The 25018-nt window shown below is 38.8% G+C and overlaps 1 protein-coding gene across 2 annotated transcripts in view; it reads right to left on the bottom strand.

Annotated features, from left to right (window-relative positions):
• GRM1 (glutamate metabotropic receptor 1) overlaps window positions 1–25018 on the bottom strand; it is a 412380-nt gene that overhangs the window by 24450 nt on the left and 362912 nt on the right. For both annotated transcript variants that reach the window (XM_061130176.1, XM_061130177.1), the window contains exons 6-7: window positions 24452–24578; window positions 6126–7056 (exon numbers count right to left, since the gene is read on the bottom strand). In XM_061130176.1, the coding sequence (XP_060986159.1) occupies window positions 6126–7056; window positions 24452–24578 (1058 nt within the window). The remainder of the gene's footprint in view (window positions 1–6125; window positions 7057–24451; window positions 24579–25018) is intronic.

Genomic DNA, 25018 nt, shown 5'->3' with positions numbered 1-25018 from the left:
TTGTATCTTCAGATTTTATTTAAAATGTCTCTAATTTCCCAGCTTGATTCTTCTTTTCTAATGTCAGGCAACTAAATGAGAACCAGCATCAACCACAATCAACATGCTCAGCGGAGCTGGTGCCTCATTATGACACTTGTCAATTGATGTCAGATAGCTCTCTTGCAAGGACACAGTTCTGGGTCAGACTGCCCAGCATAAACTGTAGGATCTCTATATTTTTGATTTCTCCTTGTCTGTCAGCTGCTTTCTCAGATACTGTAAGTGAGCTTACATTTCTCCTATATTATACCACTCCCCCCTCTTCCCTGGCCTCCTTAGATACTGTCTAAACTTCTTAACTCCTTTAATGATGAACTCCTCAATTTACTGCAATAAAAGTTCTACTCACATCACACCACTTAAATCACTCAAGGATAACCATGGTGTCTCCATCCATGGAGATCCCAAATTCTATCATCCTGAAACAGTCTATTAGGGACGGAAGGGTTGTGCTTCCCTTAAATTCATTTGTTGACATCTTAACCCCCCAACATGATGGTATTCAGAGGTGGAACCTTTGGGAGATGATTAGAGTTAGATGGTAGCTGTCTGCAACCCAAATGGGAGAGGTCTTACTGGAACTCAGCCATGATGAAACCCCGATCTTGGACTCTCAGCCTCCAGAACTGTGAAATGATAGATGTCTATATTTTAAGCCTCCAGTCTGTAAGATATTCCTATGGCGACAGAGTGGACTAAAATAGTCTCTTGCTTGATTTCCTTGACAATGCAAAATTTCTCTGTTCCCTCCCCCCCTTTTTTATTATGTGTTGTTTATCACTTTCAGTTTTTCGTTATTTATCTTCTCTCTTAAATGTAAGTATTCCCTAATGTTCTTCCTCTGACTTTCTTCTATTCTCACATCACAATCACTCTTTTGGCCACTGTAAACATTGACAATTAATCCTCAAATCTAGAGCTCTGGCTCAGACCTGTGTCTTAAGCTCCTGACTTAAATTGTTAAATAAACTTATGGATGCCTCTGTTTGAATTACCGTTACAGGATTTGTGATTGGTTAAGTCTGAAACCATTTCCCCAGTCCTGTTCCTGTATTCCCTATCAGTTTTCATGGTAGTTGTACTTTTCACTACCAACTACTACATGGTAGTTGTAGCTGAAATTATGAGAGTTGTTCAAACAATAATCTCTATAGTTCATGCCTTTCTTCCCCCCAAATCAATATTTCAGTTCTAATGAATTAAACTCAGAAAACTTCTTCATATGCTTGCCTTGGGTTTGACTTTCTTTACTTTCATTTAAACCTTTTCATTTTTAACCTGTCTTCTGAGTTATTGTAGCACTTTATTAACTAGTCTGTCTACAGTCAATCTATTCCCATAAAGTTCACACATGATCATAAAATTTCACAAAAGTCATTAATGCATCTTGTAATCTCCATAAAAATATCCAAATTTCTTCTTAGAATATTGATCACTATCTGTAATCTGTCCTCTTTCTGTATTTACAAATTTTCCCACTCTACACCTCTCCATGTACTTTACTCAATAGATCCCATATTTTAAACCAGAAATACACTAACATTTCTGAATTCTTTGCTTAAATTATTTTCTGCATGTGAAATGGTCTCACCATAGCACATTTTCTCCTGTTGAAAAGCATCCTTTATGGTTAAGTTCAAATGCCACTTTCATACGTTTATCAAGAAGTCTTTCCTCATCTTTCCATAGACTCCACTCCATTTAGCTGGGCTGAATCTCTTTCTTCCCTGAACACACAAAATGCTATATTGGTCCTCTATTATGGCACCTAACCCAGCATATTTAGTTGCATTTTTTAGTGTTTCCTTTACTATATTGCAAGTGTGGTGCAGTCTGTGCCCATTTCTTAAATCTTTTTTTATCCTAAATATTAACTAGCACCATACCAAGTATCTAAGTGCTTTTATGAAGCATATGTTACTGTTGACACATTATTTGATTAAATAAGTGGATAATAAACAGTATATCCACCATAAATGTTGCTCTCAAGTAGTAAAATTCTATGATGAGCACTTCAATAAAATCTTCTGAAAGTTACTATAAAACCAAGTGAAGAATCACAATGACTTTTAAAGCCATTTAGTATATGATTAAGGGAAAAATAATTTTAAAAAGACAGATTTTCTCATTTACAAGCTAGAAGAGTGAATGAGTTCTTTTTATGAAAGAGAACATGTTATCTCTATTTGATTTTGATGTCTTCCGGCTAACAGCCATAGTTCCTTTCATAATCAAAGGAGGAAAGATTAGAGCATACACACTAATGCTGCAGACTTCTTTACCTTTTCTTGTGGACAAAACAATATGTTTCTAGCAGATCAAGAGGAAGATATCCTCAGAGCATCATTCCACTTAGTATTTCACTTAGCTTTTGCCCTCATTAAAAGCGTATATACAGATGCTTACGAAATAATCACAAGAACATATTAATACACTATTTACTTAGAAGCCTATGTTTTAAAATTACCTCCTGCATCAATCTAATGCATTTTTCTGGTGATTACCATTGTTTTTAGTTTTGTTTGCAATTATGTACTCCAAAAAGTCACAGCAGTGTGTTGGCACATTTCAGCTCCATGTGCCCTCAAACTATTTGGCACTCGTTGAGGTTACTTATCCAAAAAATGACTAGAAATGTTAGTTTGACATTTAGCCATTGATATAATTATTTTTTTTTAAAGAAAGCATGCCATTTACATAATGTTTTAAGCTTTTAGTTGCATAATGCTAATTCATTTTGCTTTAAAAGGAAGTGACAAGTAACTCAGACCTAAATAACTTAATTACTCATATCTATGGATTTCTATGTTTCTTCTCCTGCCAAGAAAGAGAATTTTACCAATATATTTATATTAAGTTAGGGCCTGAATATGTTCCCATTCAAATTCATTAACAGCTTAAGATATTAGCCCGGTCAAAGATGATCATGTTATTCAGTTGATCTTCCAGGACAGGATTATGTCTACTAGGACTTCTAACTATAAGCAACTCAAGTAATCCAAACACCCAATGTATTGATTAAACTCCTCCTAAATTTTATTTCAGAAAACATAAAGGCAAGTGCCCAAACCTTTGATTGTGTCAGATATATGGCTGTGAACAAAACAACAAATTGAAGTAAACTTTGCAAAAACAGACACACAACATCAGCCATTCCCTCTATCTCAGAAACAGCCTGGTATGAATATAGTCGGACTTGCAACTGCTCAGAATAATATCAAAAAAGATAGATCAGTTGGAAGCTCTTCATTACAGCATCTGTTCTGTGTTTATAGCTACATATGCAGACTGCTGAACACCCACAGTGCACCATAAACGTAGGGATTGCACATCCAGAATGGCAATACACTCATTGGGTGATGTGTTCCCTAGAGTTTTCAGCCCCTTGCTTCAGTTGGCAAAACTCTGCTAGATTTTTGTTGCTGTAGAAAATATTAGATTGTTTGTGGTTTTTGCAACTTTGGAGACAAACCAGGAAACCATAAAGCAGCAATAAAAAGGTAAAAACAGGCCCTGAGATTATTGCTATATTTTAAAAGTACAGTCTCATAGAGAGTTACAAGAGAAGTAACAGCAGAGTAAGTGAGAAAAATAAGTAAATAAATGGTTGCTTTCCATGGAAATTTAGCCTCAAATACCCTCTGTGGGTCAGCTCAGCTGTGTGATACACTTTGGAGGAGCTACCAATTGTACAAAGAATGCTGCATATTAGGATTACTAATTAGAAGTATTATTTCTTATTGTCAGAATCTAATAACATGTGATAAATAAAAGATAGCCAATAATTGAGCAATGCATTAAATGCCGAAAGTAGTGCTTCCTAGACAACCAGCCCAACTTAGACCAAGGTGATTTTTCTCTCATAAGTGTGATTCCAATGAAATTAATTTCTAAATTCATAATAATGCTGGGAATATTCTCAACTCCTAATGAAAGCAGTTCCAGGTGTGAGAAGGTAATCAGAATAAGCACAATACCTGGGGACTGTATACACAGTAAGCTAACTTCACTTTATCCCAGCAGTCAAGCAATGTGTACCAAGGATTAGTCACTGCTCTCTTGGACAGGTGCCCATATCTGTCTCTCACAGAATCACTGAGAGAGCTGTCAAAATGCATAATCCTGAGTACCAACAAAAGATATCTTGATTACATAGGCTCCCTCTTTCCATTAAATGGTTAGAAGAACAGTTTTCAGAAATGACTCATGACCAAAAATCACAAAACTTCTGAAGAACCGTTAACGAAGGCAGTTAGAAAACATGGAGCTGAGTAATGGTAGATGGTGGAACGGAACACTCAGAAAGCCATATGGGATGCAATAGAAGTCTCTTAGTCTTCACAGTCAAGTTTAAAGAGTGTTTTCTCCCTTCTTTTCATTTTGTTTCCTCTCATTCCTTCCATCTAAATGATAATTGTCATGATGCCATTGTACATCTGGACTCTCTGTGGCTATGGTCTGGTTTTTTTTTTTTTTTTTTTCCATTTCATGGCACTGTTGTTTTGCTTTCATGCTCACTGGAGCTGAGGGGATGTTGGTTACGATGAAAAATCAGGGCAAGGGAAGAAAACAAATAAGTGGCTTTAATAATCAGAATTTCATGAAGAAGTAGATATAAACTATTGAATTCATCCTTAACACTGAAAAAAATCATGGATGCTTTATTTGAAGTAATAAAAAAACTTGATGGACTTCAAAAATATTTATTTCCTAGAGACTCCCTCATCTGAGCCTCAAACCAATTATATGGTTTCTGTAAAAGAGACCCATGGTGCTGCTTTGCAAGCAAAGATATAAAACCCAGAAATTTAAGGTATGTAGATTTTTGGACATATGTTATGATGAGAAATTTCATGCCAGTTAAGGCCTAGACAAAGAATAACTAAATGGGATAATCAACTAAATGGAATTTACTTAAAAGTCACACAAATTCACAGTGGTTTGGTGTCCTCACTTAACAAAAGAGAGAAAGTAACACCCATTCCTCTTACCTTGCTGACTTATTCAAATGCACAGAATAGTTCTAAAACAATTACATAACTATTACTATTAAAAGCCTTCATGTTCATAGGATTGTTTCAAAAAGTAAAATTAATACTGCTACTGGGGGAAATAGTTTCATTTTTGGAAAATTAAATGACTGTTAGAACTTCAAGCATGCATGTTATTTTAAATGTTGTAAATGTGACATGAAATCTGTTTTCATGGGTCTCAGAACGAGATGACACATGCAAATTTTAGCATATGCTTCCCTGCAAAACAGAGTCAGGAAAAAGACAGGAATGTGTATATTATATAAACTACTCAGAAAAATTACCAAAATAGAAATAAGCTGGACTTTGATGTTCACACTGACTCTCAAGTTTGAGCTCTTTACCTTAATCTGGTTTCTTGTTTCATTTGGTGCTTGATGGCTAGAAATCATTCTGATCATAACCTTGTAGTAGAGATAGGTCGGTTCATGTGTAGCATTATGAAGTTTACAGTACACATAAAATAAAGAAGAGTTGCCTGGTAAGATAGTTGCATAAGGGAACTTATTTCAGGATATATTTGGTGCTTAACTAAACTCAAATTTTGAAATAGGCCAATTCCTCCAGGTGCTAAATTTCCTCCCTCTCAAATCCCAGGTGAGTAATGGTATGACTCCAAAGTGATAAAAAAAGTGAATCAGAAACTATCTCAATCATAATCTAAACTAGAAATTAGAACTAGAGATTGCATCTCTGCCGAGACCCCAGAGATGTACTTATACTCCACAGGAGAAGCCATGCGAAAGGAAAACATGAGGGGCAGAAGAGAAGCTGTAGGTTCCAGGTAAGAGTGAATATGCGCTCAGCTGGCTGTTGCTTCACACTCCTTGCTCTTTCAAAGAAATGAAAACAATGAAGACCTTCAGTACTAACACACTCCTACTGCAACAGAATGTGAGATTTGAAAACAAAAAAGAAAAGATTAAGAAAGGATATGGAAAACATTGGGGAAATGGAAGGACATGCTTTAGTCAAATAGAAGAAAATAGAAAGAGAGAGGGAGAGACAGAGAGGGAAACAGAAAAGGCAAACCCAGGCCAGACAACTCACTTGGCATTCCCCGCCCCTGGTTTCTTTCTTCGGAAAATGCTGAGTAAAGTGTTGGAGCGGCAGGGCAGCTTGCCGTCGCCGACGTGCATGCGGACCACGTCCGAGGTGGTAAAGGCACTACGGACATTCCTCTCGGGTTTGGCAATAATGATGTACATCTTGGGGGTGAACATGCACCCCAGGGCCACCGTTACACTGAGGCTCACTGCAAAGCAGGTAGTAATGATCTTGTAGTTGCTCCCAAAGTAAATGGGCACGAAAGCCAGCCAGATGATGCAGGTGGTATACATGGTGAAGGCAATGTACTTGGCCTCGTTGAAGTTGGCGGGCACGTTGCGGGTCTTGAAGGCATAGTAGGTACAGCTCATGATGAGGAGCCCATTGTAGCCCAAAGGGGCCACCACCCCCAGGTTGCTGGTATTGCAGATAAGGTAGACTTCTTTGATGCTCGGGTAGGACAGGATGGGCATGGGGGGCTCCATGATGATCAGGGTGATCACCAGGGTTAGCTGCACGCTGATCAGAATTGAGGCAATGATCACCTGGGCCCAGGCGCTCATAAACCTGGGCTTCCGGGTGCAGATCTTCTTCTTGCTGCCAGCCAAGATGCGTGCGATGCGGTTGGTTTTGGTCACTAAAGCGGAGTAGCACATGGCAGAAGAGAGGCCGACCAGGAGGCGCTGCAGGTAGCAGGAGGTGGTGGTGGGCTTGGCAATGAGGGTGAAGGGACAGACGTAACCAAGGAAGATGCCAGCTAGGATGATGTAGCAGAGCTCCCGGCTGGAAGACTTGACCACAGGTGTGTCTCGGTACAGCACGAAGATCAGGGTGACAAACAAGGTGACAAGGATGCCCAGGCAGGAAAAGGCGATGGCTATGATGGACTCTATGTTGCTCCACTCAAGGTAGCGGACAGGAATGGGTTCACATCCTGTGATGAGAAAGATGGTTTTAAAATGAATCCAAGATTTTGCTGATCAGTAACAACAGGGCTTCCTAGTTGCAGGGGCATAGCTATATTCACAGCTTCCACGATGTATGGTGTTTTAGTTCCTTTTTTAAAATGCCTCCTTATCACACAAATAAAGATATACCGTTGTTTTCTCTGGACAGTCATGCTCCCAAATCTAATCTCATCGCAAGCCTAATGTGACATACTTAAGCCTATAAAAATAGTCTTTTCTTAAAGTGTTATAAGTGGATGCTGCTCTGTGGATGGAACTCAGGTCTACACTTTCAGAAAATGAAAGGGAAAGATGGAAACTAAACTGTGTTTCCATTGAAGGTTAGATGGTCACAATGCAACAGAATAAGTTAATAAGAAATAAACTAACAAAATTTTTATTTTTATGTAGTTATTGCTCAGCAACAAGTCCAGCTCATAGACACAAGTCCAGCTCATTAGAAAAGCATTCTCTTTCTTTCTTTCTTGACAGCCGGAAAGCTGTTTTAAACACAAATTCCATTTGAATTCCTTAGAAGAATCTGTATTCTCTTATTTACCACATATTATATTACTCACTTTAAGTTACTTACTTTAGGTCTTAGTGTCTCACCCCTTTAGTTATGTATGATCTGTATGTGGCATCTGAGGGCCTTTGACTTATCAACCTCTAATAGACACGCTAAGGAAGAATGAAATCTCCCTTCACCCACCTCTTGAAAGGAGAGACAGCCCTGTTTCTAAATGCCTGGCTTATCTTTTCCTTCCAGAATAAAGTCTGTTTTGTATTTCACACAGAGAAAAACATTTGTCAAGTCTTGGCAAAAACCCTTTCACACGGTTTTGTGTTTGGTCTGGGCCGTTATTTCCCAAATTGTGAGAATAAAAACATGTATTTCCATAAATTTAGGAAAAGATTCATTGTTCTGAAGCCATGAGAGCAAGGAACCACCAGAACCTGTTTTAAATCTGTTCAGTCATTCGACAAGCGCTGCCGTCAGTGAACACAGCTTTTGCATGTTAACCAGTCAGAGTCAGCCCTGGCTTCTGACAGTCACTCAGTCAGGAACAGACTCATTTTAATACATAACTGTCGACCACTCACAAGCACACGCTCCTGGCTGAACAGAGTGGCCTCCCTCTTTTGTGAGTCTGGCATTGGTCTGTATTAAAGTCTTAGCTCTTCCTGGAAGAACTCCTCCTTCCAAAATAAGTCACATTTTAACTCTAAATCTATCTGTTTCCTTGATAAAGTTGAGAAAGGAAAGATGATTTGATAGAATAATAATGATCTTTATGGGGGACACAAGCAATAAATTAAAATATTTAAGAACAGCTTGGAGAAGGAATTGGAAACCCACTTCAGTATTCTTGCCTGGGAAATCCCATGGACAGAGGAGCCTGGTGTGCTACCATCCATGGGGCCGCAAAAGAGTTAGACACAACTTATTGACTAAGCAACAGCAGTAGACGAATTAGGAGATAAAATACTTAATAGTCAATACAGTAAGCCCCCTACATATGAACAAGTTCTGTTCTGAGAGCATGTTTGTGAGTTCAATTTGTTCATAAGTCTAATAAAGTTAGCCCAGGTACCCAACTATCATAATCGGCTATATACCACTGCTTTTACACTTGCTTCTGGACATCCTGGACTTGAAATAAAGATACTATACTACTGTAGTCTATACGTCACTGTACAGTACAGTACACAGAAGCACAGACACTTGTACAGTGTATGCCAGACACCTGAACTAACTTACACCATTGGACGTGTGAACACGCGTGCGCATCTTTGAAGGTTCAAAACTTGAAGGCCGGTATGCAGGGGACTGACTGCATTCATCCCTTTTAATTGGCATTCTGAGGCTGCTAAATAAAATTCAAATTCCAATGGAGTCTTTGTCAAGGCCTTTGTAACATTCCAAAAGCTACCCTCTGCATTTCTCTTTTTCTATGCAACCTGGTTTTATAAATGAGATATTCTGTCTTTGGAGTTTTTATTAGCAAAGAATACTGCATTTAAAATTTTTAGAACACAAGTCAGATCCACTGAAGTCGAATTAAAACCCTGGTCTAGAGCCAAATTGAGAGATATAATTAATGATTTTCCTAAACTTCAGGGGTACAGGCAAAATATTTTGTGCAGAATTCAGGATTTTTATTAGACACTTATTGTCCTGCACTGCAGATATGTACCAATTAACTCAATTAATTGTTAGCCTCATGTGGGAAAATATTTTAAAAGGAGCAGATTAGAAAAGGGAAGATTTAAATAACTCAGTGGTGTAAAATTTTAAAATAGAAAACATATTACATAAGGCAATTTCAGAAGTTTTTCTTTCACTAAAGATTCAAATTAAAGATGAAAGATAGATTTTAGGAAACCTTCAAACAATTATGGAGTAGATTCAAAGCTGACATAACAAGGACTATATCCTCTGTGCAAATGGGCTCAGATATGAATTAGGAGAATCAAACAGAAAGCAAAATATTAAAATTAAAAATTACCAAGTTAGAAAATATCTAACATTTGACCAGACATTTTCAGGTAGACTTTAAAAGTAAATAAACTAGAAATCAATATAATAATGGATGCTTATTTAAAACATTTAAAAGGGCCTCTATTCTCTGTGATTTAGGAAGCTATAGATAAGAAAAGGGCTGCCCAGGTGGCGCTAGTGGTAAAGAACCAGCTTGCCAGTGCAGGAGATGTAAGCGATGTGGGTTCGATCCCTGGGTTGGGAAGATCCCCTGGAGGAAGGTGTGGCAACCCACTCCAGTATTTCTGCCTGGAGAGTCTCATGAACAGAGGAGCCTGGTAGGCTACAGTCCATAGGGTCGCGAAGAATTGGACACGACTGAGGTGACTTAGCATGTAGCATACAGTAAGAAAACACAAATATCACAAAGAAAGGTGTCATTTAAAGAATCATCACCCCATCCTAGAGCCTGTTATACAGAGTGAAGTAAGTCAGAAAGAGAAAAACAAATATCGTATATTAATGCATATATATGCTTCCCTGGTGGCTTAGTGGTAAAGAATCCACCTGCCAAGCAGGAGACCTGGGTTCAGTCCCTGAGTGGAGAAGATTTTCTGGAGAAGGCAATGGCAACCCACTTCAGTATTCTTCTCTGGGAAATCCCATAGACAGAGGAGCCTTGTGGGCTACAAATCATGGGGTCTCAAAAAAGTTGGACATGACTTAGTAACTAAACAGCAACAACAATGTATATATAGGGAATCTAGAAAAATGGTACTGATGAACATATTTGCAGGGCAGGAATAGAGATGCAGACATAGAGAACAGACGTGTGTGGTCACAGCAGGGGAAGGAGAGGATGGGACAAATTGAGGGAGTAGCATTGAAACGTATACATTACCATGCGTAAAACAGATAGCTAGTGGGAAGCTGCTTATATAACAAAGGGAGCCCAGCCCAGTGCTCTACGATACCTAGAGGGGTGGGAGGGAGGCTCCAGAGGGAGGCGACAGATGTATACATACAGATGATTTACGTTGTTATGATGAAGAAGCCAACACAACATTGTAAAGCAATTAAACTCCAGTTAAAAAAAAAATCATCACCTCATATTAGTAACTCAGGACAACTGCCTAAAATCTGTCTAATGACTTAACTACGGGGAAGACACCAACACCCACAAACTCCCTGTCTGTCCTCTGAACTCCCAGGGGAAATAATATTTCTTTGTTATTGATATAGACGCTTCTAATGTCTACCAATAATTTCACCATTAATAGAACATCAAATACCTTGGTTTACTGAATAGTGAAAATCTTATGTACCAACACCTAACTGGGACTTTGACACTATTATTATAAGAATACATTATTCTTGGTGACACAAAACCCACAATTCTAACATGTAGGGTTTACTGTCAGGCAAGACGTGCTACAGTTCTTGCGCATGGCCAAGTTATAGCTGATTTAATCATGAAAATACCTGTACTATGTATAATTTAAGACATTATCCAAGTAATGTTTATCTCCTAGAATTCCTGTGGACAAAAGACTCCACAGAAATAGGAAGATGAATTGAAACAGAGCGCATAAGCATGCAGATTATCATAGGTATCTAGATCACCACAAATCTTTAATTTTTGTACAAATATGAAAATGCTACACCATGATCTAGATGTATTAACAGTATGAAAGAAAGAAAGTGAAATGTTAGTCTCTCAGTCAAGTCCTACTCACTGCAGATCCTATGGACTATAGCCACCAGGCTCCTCTGTCTATGGAATTCTCCAGGCAAGAATACTAGAGTGGGTTGCCATTCCCTTCTCCAAGGATTTGTCCCAACCCAGGGATCGAACCCAGATTTCCTGCACTGCAGGCAGATTCTTTACCTTCTGAGCCACTGAATAAATGAAATTAACAGTATGGCAATATCAAACAATTATTGTTCCTTGTGGTAGGTAGCTTCTAAGATGATTCAGATTGATCCCCACATCCTGGGATTCATGTCTCTGTGGAATGCCCTCCCCTTGAGTGTGAACTAGGCCTATGACTTGCTTCTTTTCTATAGAATTTTCTTTTCTATAGCAAAGTTGATAGGCTGTCTCTCCCATGATTAAGCTATATAAGATGACACTCTTCATCTTGTAGCAGACTCTCTTGCTGGCTCTGATGAAACAACTCCTATTTTGCTAATGTCCACATGGCAAGGGACTGGGAGAAGTCCTCATCCCCAGTCACCAGCAAAAAACAAACAAACAAACAAACAAAACTTAAGCCCTAAATTCAAGTATTTGATGATTGTATTCTGCCAACAACTAGCTAAGTGAATTTGAAAATGTACCCTTCCACAATCACGTCTTCAGACTAGACATCATCCATAGCTGATACTTCAATTTTTAGCTTTGTGAGAGATTATGAAGCAGAGAACTCAGCTAAACTGTGCCCATATTTCTGACCCATGGAAATTGTGAGATAATAAATGTGTATTGTTGTAAGCTACTAAGTTTGGAGGAAATTTGTTTGGGGGTAATTTGTTACACAGCAATAGATAACGAATTTACCCTTTAAAGCCAACCTCTTAATTTCATAGCCAACACTTAGTCTCTTTGCCTAAGGATAATTGCAGGCATAAACTAAGTCAAATTATCTTTAGGTTTTGTACAAGGTCTTTAAGTCCTTGTACCAAGAGATCAAATTGCCAACATCCGCTGGATCATTGAAAAAGCAACAGAGTTCCAGAAAAAAACATCTATTTCTGCTTTATTGACTATGCCAAAGCCTTTGACTGCATGGATCACAATAAACTGTGGAAAATTCTGACAGACATGGGAATAACAGACCACTGGACCTGCCTCTTGAGAAACCTGTATGCAGGTCAGGAAGCAACAGTTAGAACTGGACATGAAACAACAGACTGGTTCCAAATGGGAAAAGGAGTACGTCAAGGCTGCATATTGTCACCCTGCTTATTTAACTTCTATGCAGAGTACATCATGAGAAACGCTGGGCTGGAGGAAGCACAAGCTGGAATCAAGATTGCCAGGAGAAATATCAATAACCTCAGATACGCAGATGACACCACCCTTATGGCAGAAAGTGAAGAAGAACTGAAGTGCCTTTTGATGAAAGTGAAAGAGGAGAGTGAAAAAGTTGGCTTAAAGCTCAACATTCAGAAAACTAAGATCATGACATCCAGTCCCATCACTTCATGGCAAATAGATGGAGAAACAGTGGAAACAATGGCTGACTTTATTTTGGGGGGCTCCAAAATCACTGCAGATAGTGATTGCAGCCATGAAATTAAAAGGCACTTGCTCCTTGGAAGAAACGTTATGACCAACCTAGACAGCATATTAAAAAGCAGAGATATTACTTTGCCAACAAAGGTCCATCTAGTCAAGGCTGTGGTTTTTCCAGTGGTCATGTGTGGATGTGAGAGTTGGACTGTGAAGAGAGTTGAGCGCCGAAGAATTGAGGCTTTTGAACTATGGTGTTGGAGAAGACTCTGGAGAGTCCCTTGGACTGCAAGGAGATCCAACCAGTCCATCCTAAAGGAGATCAGTCCTGGGTGTTCATTGGAAAGACTGATGCTGAAGCTGAAACTCCAATCCTTTGGCCACCTGATGGGAAGAGCTGACTCATTTGAAAAGACCCTGATGCTGGGGAAGATTGAGGGCAGGAGGAGAAGGGGAGACAGAGGATGAGATGGTTGGATGGCATCACCGACTCGATGGACATGGGTTTGGGTAGATTCCGAGAGTTGGTGATGGACAGGGAGGCCTGGCATGCTGCGGTTCATGGGGTCGCAAACAGTCAGACACGACTGAGTGACTGAACTGACTGAATTACCACATGTAATAAATCCCTATTATTAACTGAAATTGTCCAACATTTTCTGCTAATTAGCTAGTTATGAACAGTTGCTAATTCTCCCCATATTACTATTCACTGATGTAATAAGTGAGCATAATTAAGCTCTATAACCAAAGGAGGAGAATCTCAGGATTGTGATTATGTTATTCAAGGAGTGTTCTTGTCGAATAAAATTTTGAATACCCATTACTAAATATTAACATTGGTTCACCATGGTTCTTATACTAAAACTAAAAAGAAAACCACTAAGTTTAATACATAAGTAGTCCACACGGTATTATAAAATGCAATACTCTACCACAAAATAAATATTTTTAATAACTGAATTTTGAGTTCCCTGTGTCCTATCAAATTTTGAAAGAAAAGAGGCACATACATAAGCTAATAACTTGTATGATTTCAAAATAATCCATTTATTTAACACTATAAAGACAGATTTTAGTCTTTAAATACTATAAAAGCACACTTTAAAAAGTTTCCAGTTATTTTTTAAAATAATAATATTTTGATGTGTTGATGTTACATAAAATAATTGTTGCCATAGAAGTTCAGACCTATAGCATTAAAAAAGGTACTATAAAGGCTAATACTAGTATTGTAAAATATAATATAAATATTTTAGAGATGATTATACTATACAGACTACCCTGAGTCCTTACACAAGTCTCATATAAAACAATAATGAATCGTGTATTAATAACAACAAAACAGGGCAAACAAGTCCATTACTTCACATATGTGGACAGGATGGATATTTTGTCTAGTAGAGAAGTTCAAGAATTCAGTTATAGGAACACAAAGTCTAGCCAGCAAAGAAATTCTTAAAAGAAATGCCAGATCTACAAGGATATTATCTGGCAAAGCCAGAATGGCTGTCTGGCAGCACCATATGAAATATCCAATAGACACAAGATAAAATTCTGATGGAAAAAAATTAAAGAATTCATTTCAGTAGAAACAAATTGGCCACAAAATTAAACACTAATGGGAAAACATTTCCAGGATAGCAGATGCGGCCAGTTCATGCTTCATTTGTAATTAAATTAATCTGGGAAAACTGTAAAGGTGGGGACACTGACTGACACAATTGTAAAAGAATCCTGTGAGTAACTCCAAATGCATTGCCTACAGTTATCTCCTTCTGTGGTTTATAAATATGTATTAGTTTAAACAGTGTGAATATTTTCTGAAGCACTCTGCTGTTGACAAACCACAACACTTATAATGACTAAAATATGATCAGACTTGTAGTCTTCGCAAGCATGTTCCAACTTACCAATCTAGGGATTTGGAAACATTTCATTGGAACATTTATTCATGAATTTAAGTTATATAATAACTAAGGTAATAACTAATAAGTACATTACCTCACATATGTGGACATGTGGATATTTTGTGTAACTCTCTCAAGATATCAAAACTAGCACTTCTCAAATTTAAGATGGGCTCATTCCAACAAGGGCATGCTTTATCAGTGGATTGAGCTACAAAAATCTGCACAATGAACATTGATTTTGAGACAGCACAAGATAGAAACTCTCACTAAAGTCTTTCATGGCCCTCAAGTTGTATAGCCAAGTCGACCTGTCTAATAAAATATGCATCAGTAAATGAACTAACTTTGGTTGTCGCTAGTGGAGTTTCAAACCTTAAATTGCATATCATAAATCCTAGCCCCCTTAATGTAACCAGCTTAAAGTTTAAAACTCCACTGGCCTGCAGAAGGAGATGGCAACCCACTCCAGTATTCTTGCCTGGAGAATTCCATGAACAGAGAAGCCTGGCAGGCTACAGTCCCCAGGGTCGCAAAGAGTTGGATACAACTGAGCAACTAACACATACACATTAATGTAACCAGAAACTAAAGACTGATACTCAGCCCTCTCCATAGGTAATCAGTCTTCCAAGTCTAGCTGTAAATTAAGGCTACCTTAACCCAGGGTACTAGGGCTTCCCTGGTGGCTCAGGCGGTAAAGCGTCTGCCTACAGGGAGGATCCTCTGGAGAAGGAAATGGCAACCCACTTCAGTACTCTTGCCTGGAAAATCCCATGGATGGAGGAGCCCAGTAGGCTGCAGTTCATGGATTCACAAAGAGTCGGACATGACTGAGCAACTTCACTTCACTTCTTCAACCCAGAGTACTATACACAAATGAAGAAAACCGTTCTTCTATGGTAGAAGTCTAAGTATTCTTGTGTTGCAACAGTAGCAGTTTGTCATAACAATACCCCAAAGCTTATACCTACCTCACCATTCAGTCAGTTCAGTTCAGTCGCTCAGTCGTGTCCGACTCTTTGCAACCCCATGAATCACAGCACGCCAAGCCTCCCTGTCCATCACGAACTCTCAGAGTCCACCCAAACCCATCCATTGAGTCGGTGATGCCATCGAACCATCTCATCCCCTGTCATCCCCTTCTCCTCCTGCCCTCAACCTTTCCCAGCATCAGGGTCTTTTCAAATGAGTCAGCTCTTCCCATCAGGTGGCCAAAGGATTGGAGTTTCAGCTTCAACATCAGTCCTACCAGTGAACACTCAGGACTGATTTCCTTTAGGATGGACTGGTTGGATCTCCTTGCAATCCAAGGGACTCTCAAGAGTCTTCTCCAACACCACAGTTCAAAAGCATCAATTCTTTGGTGCTCAGCACCATTAACATTGCTTTATCTCTTGTGAAGATCCTAGATTCTCTTTCCTATGTGAAAAGCAGGATTTTCAAGGCCAATCCAGGACCACCCAAAACAGAAACACATGGGGATTGGGACTGACAATTTACATTTTGAATAAGCTTCTTAAAAGTTGTTTTTTCTTCTTTCCTTTCCTTTCTTTCTTTTCTTTTTCTACTTTTTAAGACATCCTAAATTTGAGAAGAGCTAGCTTCGATATTTTGAGGGAATTAGACAAAATATCCATTGTCCATATATATTATGTGATGCAATGTACTTTATTTATCCTGTTTTTTAAAGAGAAGGGTTTCGCAACCTCCAATGTTTGGTAATTCCAAGACTAGAAGGGGTGGTGGTTAAATTCAAACAGTGGTTTAGAATGAGTGCCCTGAGCCTACCTGAAACCCACAAGAAGACTTGAATAGGAGTTGTGCATAAAATATCTAAAGCACAGAGAACTTAAGGACCTGGCAGTGTTCATGGTTAGAGTTACCCCAGACACGTCAGTTTCCTTCTAGCAGACTACAAATTGCTGAGCAAAATCTAAGAGAAGTGGTAATAACTCTAATCTGAGGACAAGGGTTAACTTCTAATTTTCAAACTAAATATTGGCTCACTTATAACATCCAAATGCATTAGAGGAGGTTGTAATTTAATATCTGAATCCTTTCCAATTAAGTAAAGACAAATTTAATATGAAACAAGAAACAAAGATAGGCCACAATTATTCCACCTAAAGTGTGTTGGGACATTTACAATACTGCTTCATAATTGCATAAGGCTTCATTGAAATGCTTTCTCTAGCACTATTACATTAATATAAATTACCTAAAAGGGGAAATTCTATTTATTATTCAATCTTTAAGCTCAAATGTCCCTTCCTCTTTCTCTTGTCAGGGAAAAGATGATTGCTTTTTTCTCTGTACTCATGTGAAATTTTGTACATAGTCCTGTTCCAGGACTTATAATTGTCTGCTTCCATGTCTAGTTTTATGTGAAGTTTGTCTTCTAGGATATAAACCTTGTCTCATTCACCAATATGTCCCAATATCTCAAAAAAAAAAAAAAAAATACCTGGTACAAAGAAGGTGGTTGTGTATAATGCAAAAGTAAATAAATAAGTAGATAACATGAGAGGTGGCTGCAACTGTTAGGTAGGGAAAAATAGTTAAAAGTTAATTTTTATAACAGTATTTTATATTTTCATTGTAAGATTTAGGGTAGTCTGATTTTATGAGGAATTATTTTATACTATTTGACTTTTTAAAAGGAATAGTAGGCAGCACTGGGTTTCTTATAATTGGTCCATGAATTTTTAAACTATTATCAAGTTGTATATCATGGCAGATGAAATCTCTGTTTATGCACCATGAGAAGTAAAGTGTGAAATTTAAATGCTGAATTAAAATGTGCATTTTCCCAAGAAGAAAACATGAGAAGCTTATTAACAGCTTCAGAAGACACTTCCTCTAAGAAATATCCCTTTTTTTCCTTCATAGCCAAAAAGCAACATATCCTAATGAGAATAAAAACTCACTTGTTAACATATTTTTATTCATTAATTTTAATCTTTGGATCATATATGCAAAGTATCTCATAAAATGATTTTAAGCATATTTTTAACAAACTTCACCTTCGGTAAAAAGCACTATTTTCCAAAGAAGAATGATTTCTCATTTTAACTAAAGTTCAGTCCAAAGAATCTACTCATGAAAATAAAACAGTTACTTAAAGGCAATGTATATACTCTTCTTAGTACTTTACTGATTTTTGTTTTTCTCTGCCTGTGAGTCTTCTCTTTTCACAACTACTGTTAACCATGGCAACAGTCAAAAACACACTGCCATGAACTGCGCCCTTGCTCTGAGCCTGACATGGTACCCAGTAAGTAGCAAATTAGACCTCATTTTCCATTCGTTTGAAAGAATGGAAGGGATGCAGAAACAATAGGTGCCCTTAAGACTAAGTATAAATGAGGATGAGCAATGCATATTCTGAAAGATCTTAAACATAAGAGTTGTGACATAATTTGGATATATGATCCAAATTTAGCCACTTGCCTGTTGTTACCAGATAAAGGCAGAATGGGCTGTTGCTTAGCTCAACTTTTTGAATGTTAGTGATTTTTACACATATGATGGGTGATAGTAGATTTAATTCTCTAGAAAGATAATTGCATTAAAACTCATCTATTTATAATTAAGGAGGGGTTTTTTAATTGTTGCTAATCTAGGATGGTCATCCCTTGACAGTGGACAGACAATATATCCACAATGGAAGATCTCTAGGGGATAAAACATATGACTTTGAGTTCCGTTATTATATTAGATCTTAAAAAAGTTTTTTTTTCTATTTTAATATTGGATAGAAGTTCTTTTCATGTATGAGAGAAGCCTCAATTAAAGGGAAGCTGAGATAGTAGGAAAAGTCTGGGGAAGCTCTGAAATGTAGACAAGAGGAAAACTTGTACCTCAAAGCCAGGCCTTCTGACATTTAAGATTAATCCTAGAAAGGGGCTAGTTTTGTCTTTGATTCTCTTTCTTGTCAGCTGCGGTCTCAGTCAAAAAGCAGAGAGGACTGACTCTGAAGTCAAACCTAGTTTTCAAGCACAAGGGTGATCTAAGGAGCCTGCTTTCTCAAGATAAACAGGACAGGAAGCACACACTGAGTAAGAAGATCAGTTCATGAAGATGTGAACCTGTGGGGGAGGAGGTTTGTGCCCAGAACAATGTTGGAAAAGCTTCTTCAAGTCAGTCTGATGCATGCAACCATGAGATAAATGCAGAGTGAAAGAAACAGCTTTAGACCCAGAGACAAAACCCCCTAGATTCTTGAGATGGCTTCTCCTATTAACCATCTGTATTGACCTAGATGAACTTGGGTGAGTTCCTTCTCTCTAATTCTCTCAATAGAGCAAACATTTATCAGGCAGTAATTATGTATGTTCAAGGCACCAGGCTGTGAGCCAGAGTTTTCCAAGGGATGGGACAGGGACTAGAATCTGATAGGTCCCGTCTCAGAACTAGTGAATGAGGATCTATGCAGATGAGTAATTCCTGGGTGATTTTTAGGCATATTTGAAGTTGAAAGCCAGCTTTCAGCAAGAGAATTAAAAAACAGGTGAGACAGAGTTTGTACTTTCAAAAACATTCTAAGTTCTTTTCATTTTAAAATGGCCTTTATACCAGGTGATTGCTAAAAGCTTTGATATTCAGTTTATTTTCTAACCGTATTAACATTTTACATGGTCTTTTACTTTAAAAAGAATAATTTTAATAATTGACCTTTTTCTATTCAGGCAGCCATTTTTTATGTCCTCTGTATAAGCCACACAATTTCTTAGTTTCAGAGTCTTATTTGGGGAGAAGTGAAAAAGTAAATAGCACTCGTGAATGTTACCCTAATCATTTTCAACAGCACCCAGGGAAGCGTGGGATCAGCAGTCAATGAACAAGGACCTGCTTCTAACTAGTTATGACCCTGGGCACACAGGTACGCCTCTCCAGGCCTTAGCTTTCATGTTCTAAAATGAAGGATTGTGTTTTTCAGATGATACAGTCTCTATGAACTCAAAATTTCCATGGTTCTATCACTCTTTAAATTTGTGAACAACATCTGTGACACATGTGTCATCTGTAAGCTCATATCAGAGATTTTGGAAATTGAAACTCATATATACCTGCTAAGTCGCTTCAGTTGTGTTCAACTCTGTGGGACACTATGGACTGTAGCTTGCCAGGCTCCTCTGTCGGTGTGATTCTCCAGGCAAGAATCCTAGAGTGGGTTGCCATTTCCTCCTCCAGGGGGTCTTCCCATCCCAGGGATTGAACCTGTGTCTCATTTGTCTCCTGTATTGGTAGGCAGGTTCTTTATCACTAGCGCCATCTGGGAAGCCCCAAAACTCACATACATGAACATTACTCTTGGGAAGCTTATAAACTTGGGTAATCCATCCACAGGAATCCCACTGATTTTACGAGTAAATCATCTCCTGCATTCATTTATTCCTCTCTACTTTCAGGAGGGGCAGCCGTGAGAAGATACCCCTTGTCCAAAGTAAGGAGTAGCGGCTGCGCTTTGCTGGAGCAGCCGTGAAGAGATACCCCACGTCCAAGGTAAGAGAAACCCAAGTAAGACGGTAGGTGTTGCGAGAGGGCGTCAGAGGGCAGACACACTAAAACCATAATCACAGAAAACTAGCCAATCTGATCACAGGACCACAGTCGTGTCTAACTCAGTGAAGCTAAGCCATGCTGTGTGGGGCCACCCAAGACGGCCGGGTCATGGTGGAGAGGTCTGACAGAATGTGGTCCACTGGAGAAGGGAATGGCAAACCACTTCAGTATTCTTGCCTTGAGAACCCCATGAACAGTATGAAAAGGCAAAATGATAGGATACTGAAAGAGGAACCCCCCAGGTCAGTAGGTGGCCTATATGCTACTGGAGATCAGTGGAGAAATAACTCCAGAAAGAATGAAGGGATGGAGCCAAAGCAAAAACACCCAGTTGTGAATGGGACTGGTGATAGAAGCAAGGTTCGATGCTGTAAAGAGCAATATTGCATAGGAACCTGGAATGTTAGGTCCATGAATCAAGGCAAATTGGAAGTGATCAAACAGGAGATGGCAAGAGTGAATGTCAACATTCTAGGAATCAGCGAACTAAGATGGACTGGAATGGGTGAATTTAACTCAGATGACCATTATATCTACTACTCTGGGCAGGAATCCCTTAGAAGAAATGGAGTAGCCATCATAGTCAACAAAAGAGTCTGAAATGCAGTACTTGGATGCTATCTCAAAAACGATAGAATGATCTCTGTTTGTTTCCAAGGCAAACCATTCAATATTACAGTAATCCAAGCCTATGCCCCAACCACTAACGCTGAGGAAGCTGAAGTTGAACAGTTCTATGAAGACCTACAAGACCTTTTAGAACTAACACCCAAAAAAGATGTCCTTCTCATTATAGGGGACTGAAATGCAAAAGTAGGAAGTCAAGAAATACCTGGAGTAACAGGCAAATTTGGCCTTGGAGAACGGAATGAAGCAGGGCAAAGGCTAATAAAGTTTTGCCAAGAGAACGCACTGGTCATAGCAAACAGCTTTCCAACAACACAAGAGAAGACTCTATACATGGACATCACCAGATGGTCAACACCGAAATCAGATTGATTATATTCTTTGCAGCCAAAGATGGAGAAGCTATATACAGTCAGCAAAAACAAGACCTGGAGCTGACTGTGGCTCAGATCATGAACTCCTTATTGCCAAATTCAGACTTAAACTGAAGAAAGTAGAGAAAACCACGAGACCATTCAGGTATGACCTAAATCAAACCCCTTATGGCTATACAGTGGAAGTGAGAAATAGATTTAAGGGACTAGATCTGATAAAAAGAGAGCCTGATGAACTATGGACGGAGGTTCATGACATTGTACAGGAGACAAGGATCAAGACCATCCCCATGGAAAAGAAATGCAAAAAGGCAAAATGGTTGTCTGAGGAGGCCTTACAAATAGCTGTGAAATGAAGAGAAGCGAAAAGCAAAGGAAAAAAGGAAAGATATTCCCATTGGAATGCAGAGTTCCAAAGAATAGCAAGGAGAGATAAGAAAGCCTTCCTCAGTGATCAATTCAAAGAAATAGAGGAAAAAACAGAATGGGAAAGACTAGAGATCTCTTCAAGATAATTAGAGATACCAAGGGAACATTTCATGCAAAGATGGGCTCAATAAAGGACAGAAATGGTATGGACCTAACAGAAGCAGAAGATATTAAGAAGAGGTGGCAAGACTACATAGAAGAACTGTACAAAAATGATCTTCATGACCCAGATAATCACAGTGGTGTGAACACTCACCTAGAGCCAGACATCCTGGAATGTGAAGTCAAGTGGGCCTTAGAAAGCATCACTACGAACAAAGCTAGTAGAGGTGATGGAATTCCAGTTGAGCTATTTCAAATCCTGAAAGATGATGCTGTGAAAGTGCTGCACTCAATATGCCAGCAAATTTGGAAAACTCAGGAGTGGCCACAGGACTGGAAAAGGTCAGTTTTCATTCCAATCCCTAAGAAAGGCAATCCCAAAGAATGCTCAAACTACTGCACAATTGCACTCATCTCATACGCTAGTAAGGTAATGCTCAAAATTCTCCAAGCCAGGCTTCAGCAATATGTGAACCGAGAACTTCCAGATGTTCAAGCTGGTTTTAGGAAAGGCAGAGGAACCAGAGATCAAATTGCCATTATCCACTGGATCATCAAAAAAGCAAGAGAGTTCCAGGAAAACATCTAATTCTGCTTTATTGACTACACCAAAGCCTTCAATTCTGTGGATCACAATAAACTGTGGAAAATTCTGAAGGAGATGGGAATACCAGACCACCTGACCTGGCTCCTGAGAAACCTGTATGCAGGTCAGGAAGCAACAGTTAGAACTGGACATGGACCAACAGACTGGTTCCAAATAGGAAAAGGAGTACATCAAGGCTGTATATTGTCACCCTACTTATTTAACTTATATGCAGAGTACATCATGAGAAACACTGGGCTGGAAGAAGCACAAGCTGGAATCAAGATTGCCAGGAGAAATATCAATAACCTCAGATATGCAGATGACACCACTCTTATGGCAGAAAGTGAAGAGGAACTACAAAGCATCTGGTCCCATCACCTCATGGGAAATAGATGGGGAGACAGTGGAAACAGTGTCAGACTTTATTTTTGGGGGCTCCAAAATCACTGCAGATGGTGACTGCAGCCAAGAAATTAAAAGACGCTTACTCCTTGGAAGGAAAGTTATGACCAACCTAGATGGCATATTAAAAAGCAGAGACATTACTTTGCCAACAAAGGTCCGTCTGGTCAAGGCTATGGTTTTTCCAGTAGTCATGTATGGATGTGAGAGTTGGACTGTGAAGAAAGCTGAGCACCGAAGAATTGATGCTTTTGAACTATGTTGTTGGAGAAGACTCTTAAGAGTCCCTTGGACTGCAAGGAGATACAACCAGTCCATCCTGAAGGAAATAAGTCCTGGGTGTTCATTGGAGGGACTGATGCTGAAGCTGAAACTCCAGTACTTTGGCCACCTCATGCAGAGTTGACACATTGGAAAAGACCCTGATGCTGGGAGGGATTGGGGGCAGGAGGAGAAGGGGACAACAGAGGATGAGATGGCTAGATGGCATCACCGACTCGGTGGGCATGAGTTTGAGTAAACTCCGGGAGTTGGTGATGGACAGGGAGGCCTGGCATGCTGCGATTCATGGGGTCGCAAAGAGTCAGACAGGACTGAGCAACTGAACTGAACTAACTTCCATGCAGCTGCTCTGTTCACACCCTTTAGAATTACTCATTTGGACCAACACGGTAGCTTCCTCACTTCTCTCTGTTTTCAATTTAGGCTCACTATCCTTGTCCAAACTGCCACCATGGTTATCTTTCTGAGACGCCAATATCATGACATTATTCACCACTTTAAGTGCCTCTGTGGTTCTCCTAGGCTTAAAGCCAAAATCCAAACATTTAGAATAAGTTCTTATAGAAGTTCCTTACCATTTGCTTCCAGTGTCCTCATCCAATCTCATTTCTGACCACATCTCTACCAGTCCCTTGTATTTACCAAACAACTCCATATACCTGTTCCATGGTTTTCCCCAAATGTACTACATGCTTTCAAGTTTCCCATGTTCTACTTTCTATCTGGAATTTTTTTTTTTAATCTCTGTGTCTGCCTAACAAACTTTACAATTACTGTAAAATTTTTCAGGCAGACAAGGAAATGAAATAAATTCCAGATAGAGAGTAGAGTATGGGAAACATTTATTAAAATAGAGGCTTCCCAGGTGTCTCAGTGGTAAAGAATCTGCCTGCTAATGCAAGAGACGCTGGGGACTCAGGTTCGATCCCTGGGTTGCAAAGATCCACTGGAGGAAGAAATGGCAACCCTCTCCAGTATTCTTGCCTGGAGAATCCCATGGACAGAGGGGCCTGGGGGCTACAGTCCATGGGGTTGCAAAGAGTTGGTCATGACTGAGTGACTAATCACACTATTAAAATTACTTTGTTTTATATTTTTACATGTTTCTTCCCTGATATATCTTCAGATAAAAATTATAAAAAGAAAAACAGGAACAACTGGTATACAAGAATACCCTTTGAATACCCTTTTTTTATATTTAAATAAACTTTCAATATGGATAATGGAAAACTTTTAAGAACTTTAAGTGTACCTTTGACATGAGCAGTAACAGTGTAAATAAATGTTGAAAAAGGCGTGAGTTACTCACTTACATTTTAAACAACAGGCACATTGCAGAGGCCAATGTTCAGGATAAGGTTGACAAGTGAGACAGTTCCTACCTGTCAGATCTGCATTGGGCCACCATCCCAAGTCACAAGCTTTGCAGGTGAATTCATCTTGCACATACTCATTCTCTTTGCAGGCAGTGCAAATCCAGCAGCAACTGACTTCCCCTTTCCGTATGACCTATAACACAGGGATATTTCATATGCCTTAAATTTAGTTTCTCCAGAAAGCCTTTCTTTTTTCAGATAAGGACTTGTTTTCATACTGTAATTTTTTCTTTTGAAGACTAACTTTCCAAAAAAATTGTACATATTGAGGAACCTCAAATACATGGATTGAAGTATACCTCATTGCATTAGAGTTCAGATGTGAATTTCAGTTCACTCCATGTTGGATTTGGAGGCTTTTCAATAATCATTTCTTTTATAAATGGAATTAAACAGTTGAATGCTATCATTGTATATATTACTATGCATTAATAGTTCTCAGAAAAGTAAAAGTACATTTCTCTTTTTTATACTGTTATGTTGTAAGCTCCCTGATCTTTACTACCATAATGTCTAATATGTTGCTAATCCTATTGTTTAAAATATCATTTCTCATACTCTTTGTTTTTCATC

Source organism: Dama dama, chromosome 26 (genome assembly GCF_033118175.1).
Source record: "Dama dama isolate Ldn47 chromosome 26, ASM3311817v1, whole genome shotgun sequence".
NCBI classification, from domain to species: domain Eukaryota; kingdom Metazoa; phylum Chordata; class Mammalia; order Artiodactyla; family Cervidae; genus Dama; species Dama dama.
This window is presented reverse-complemented; position numbering and strand designations above follow the sequence as displayed.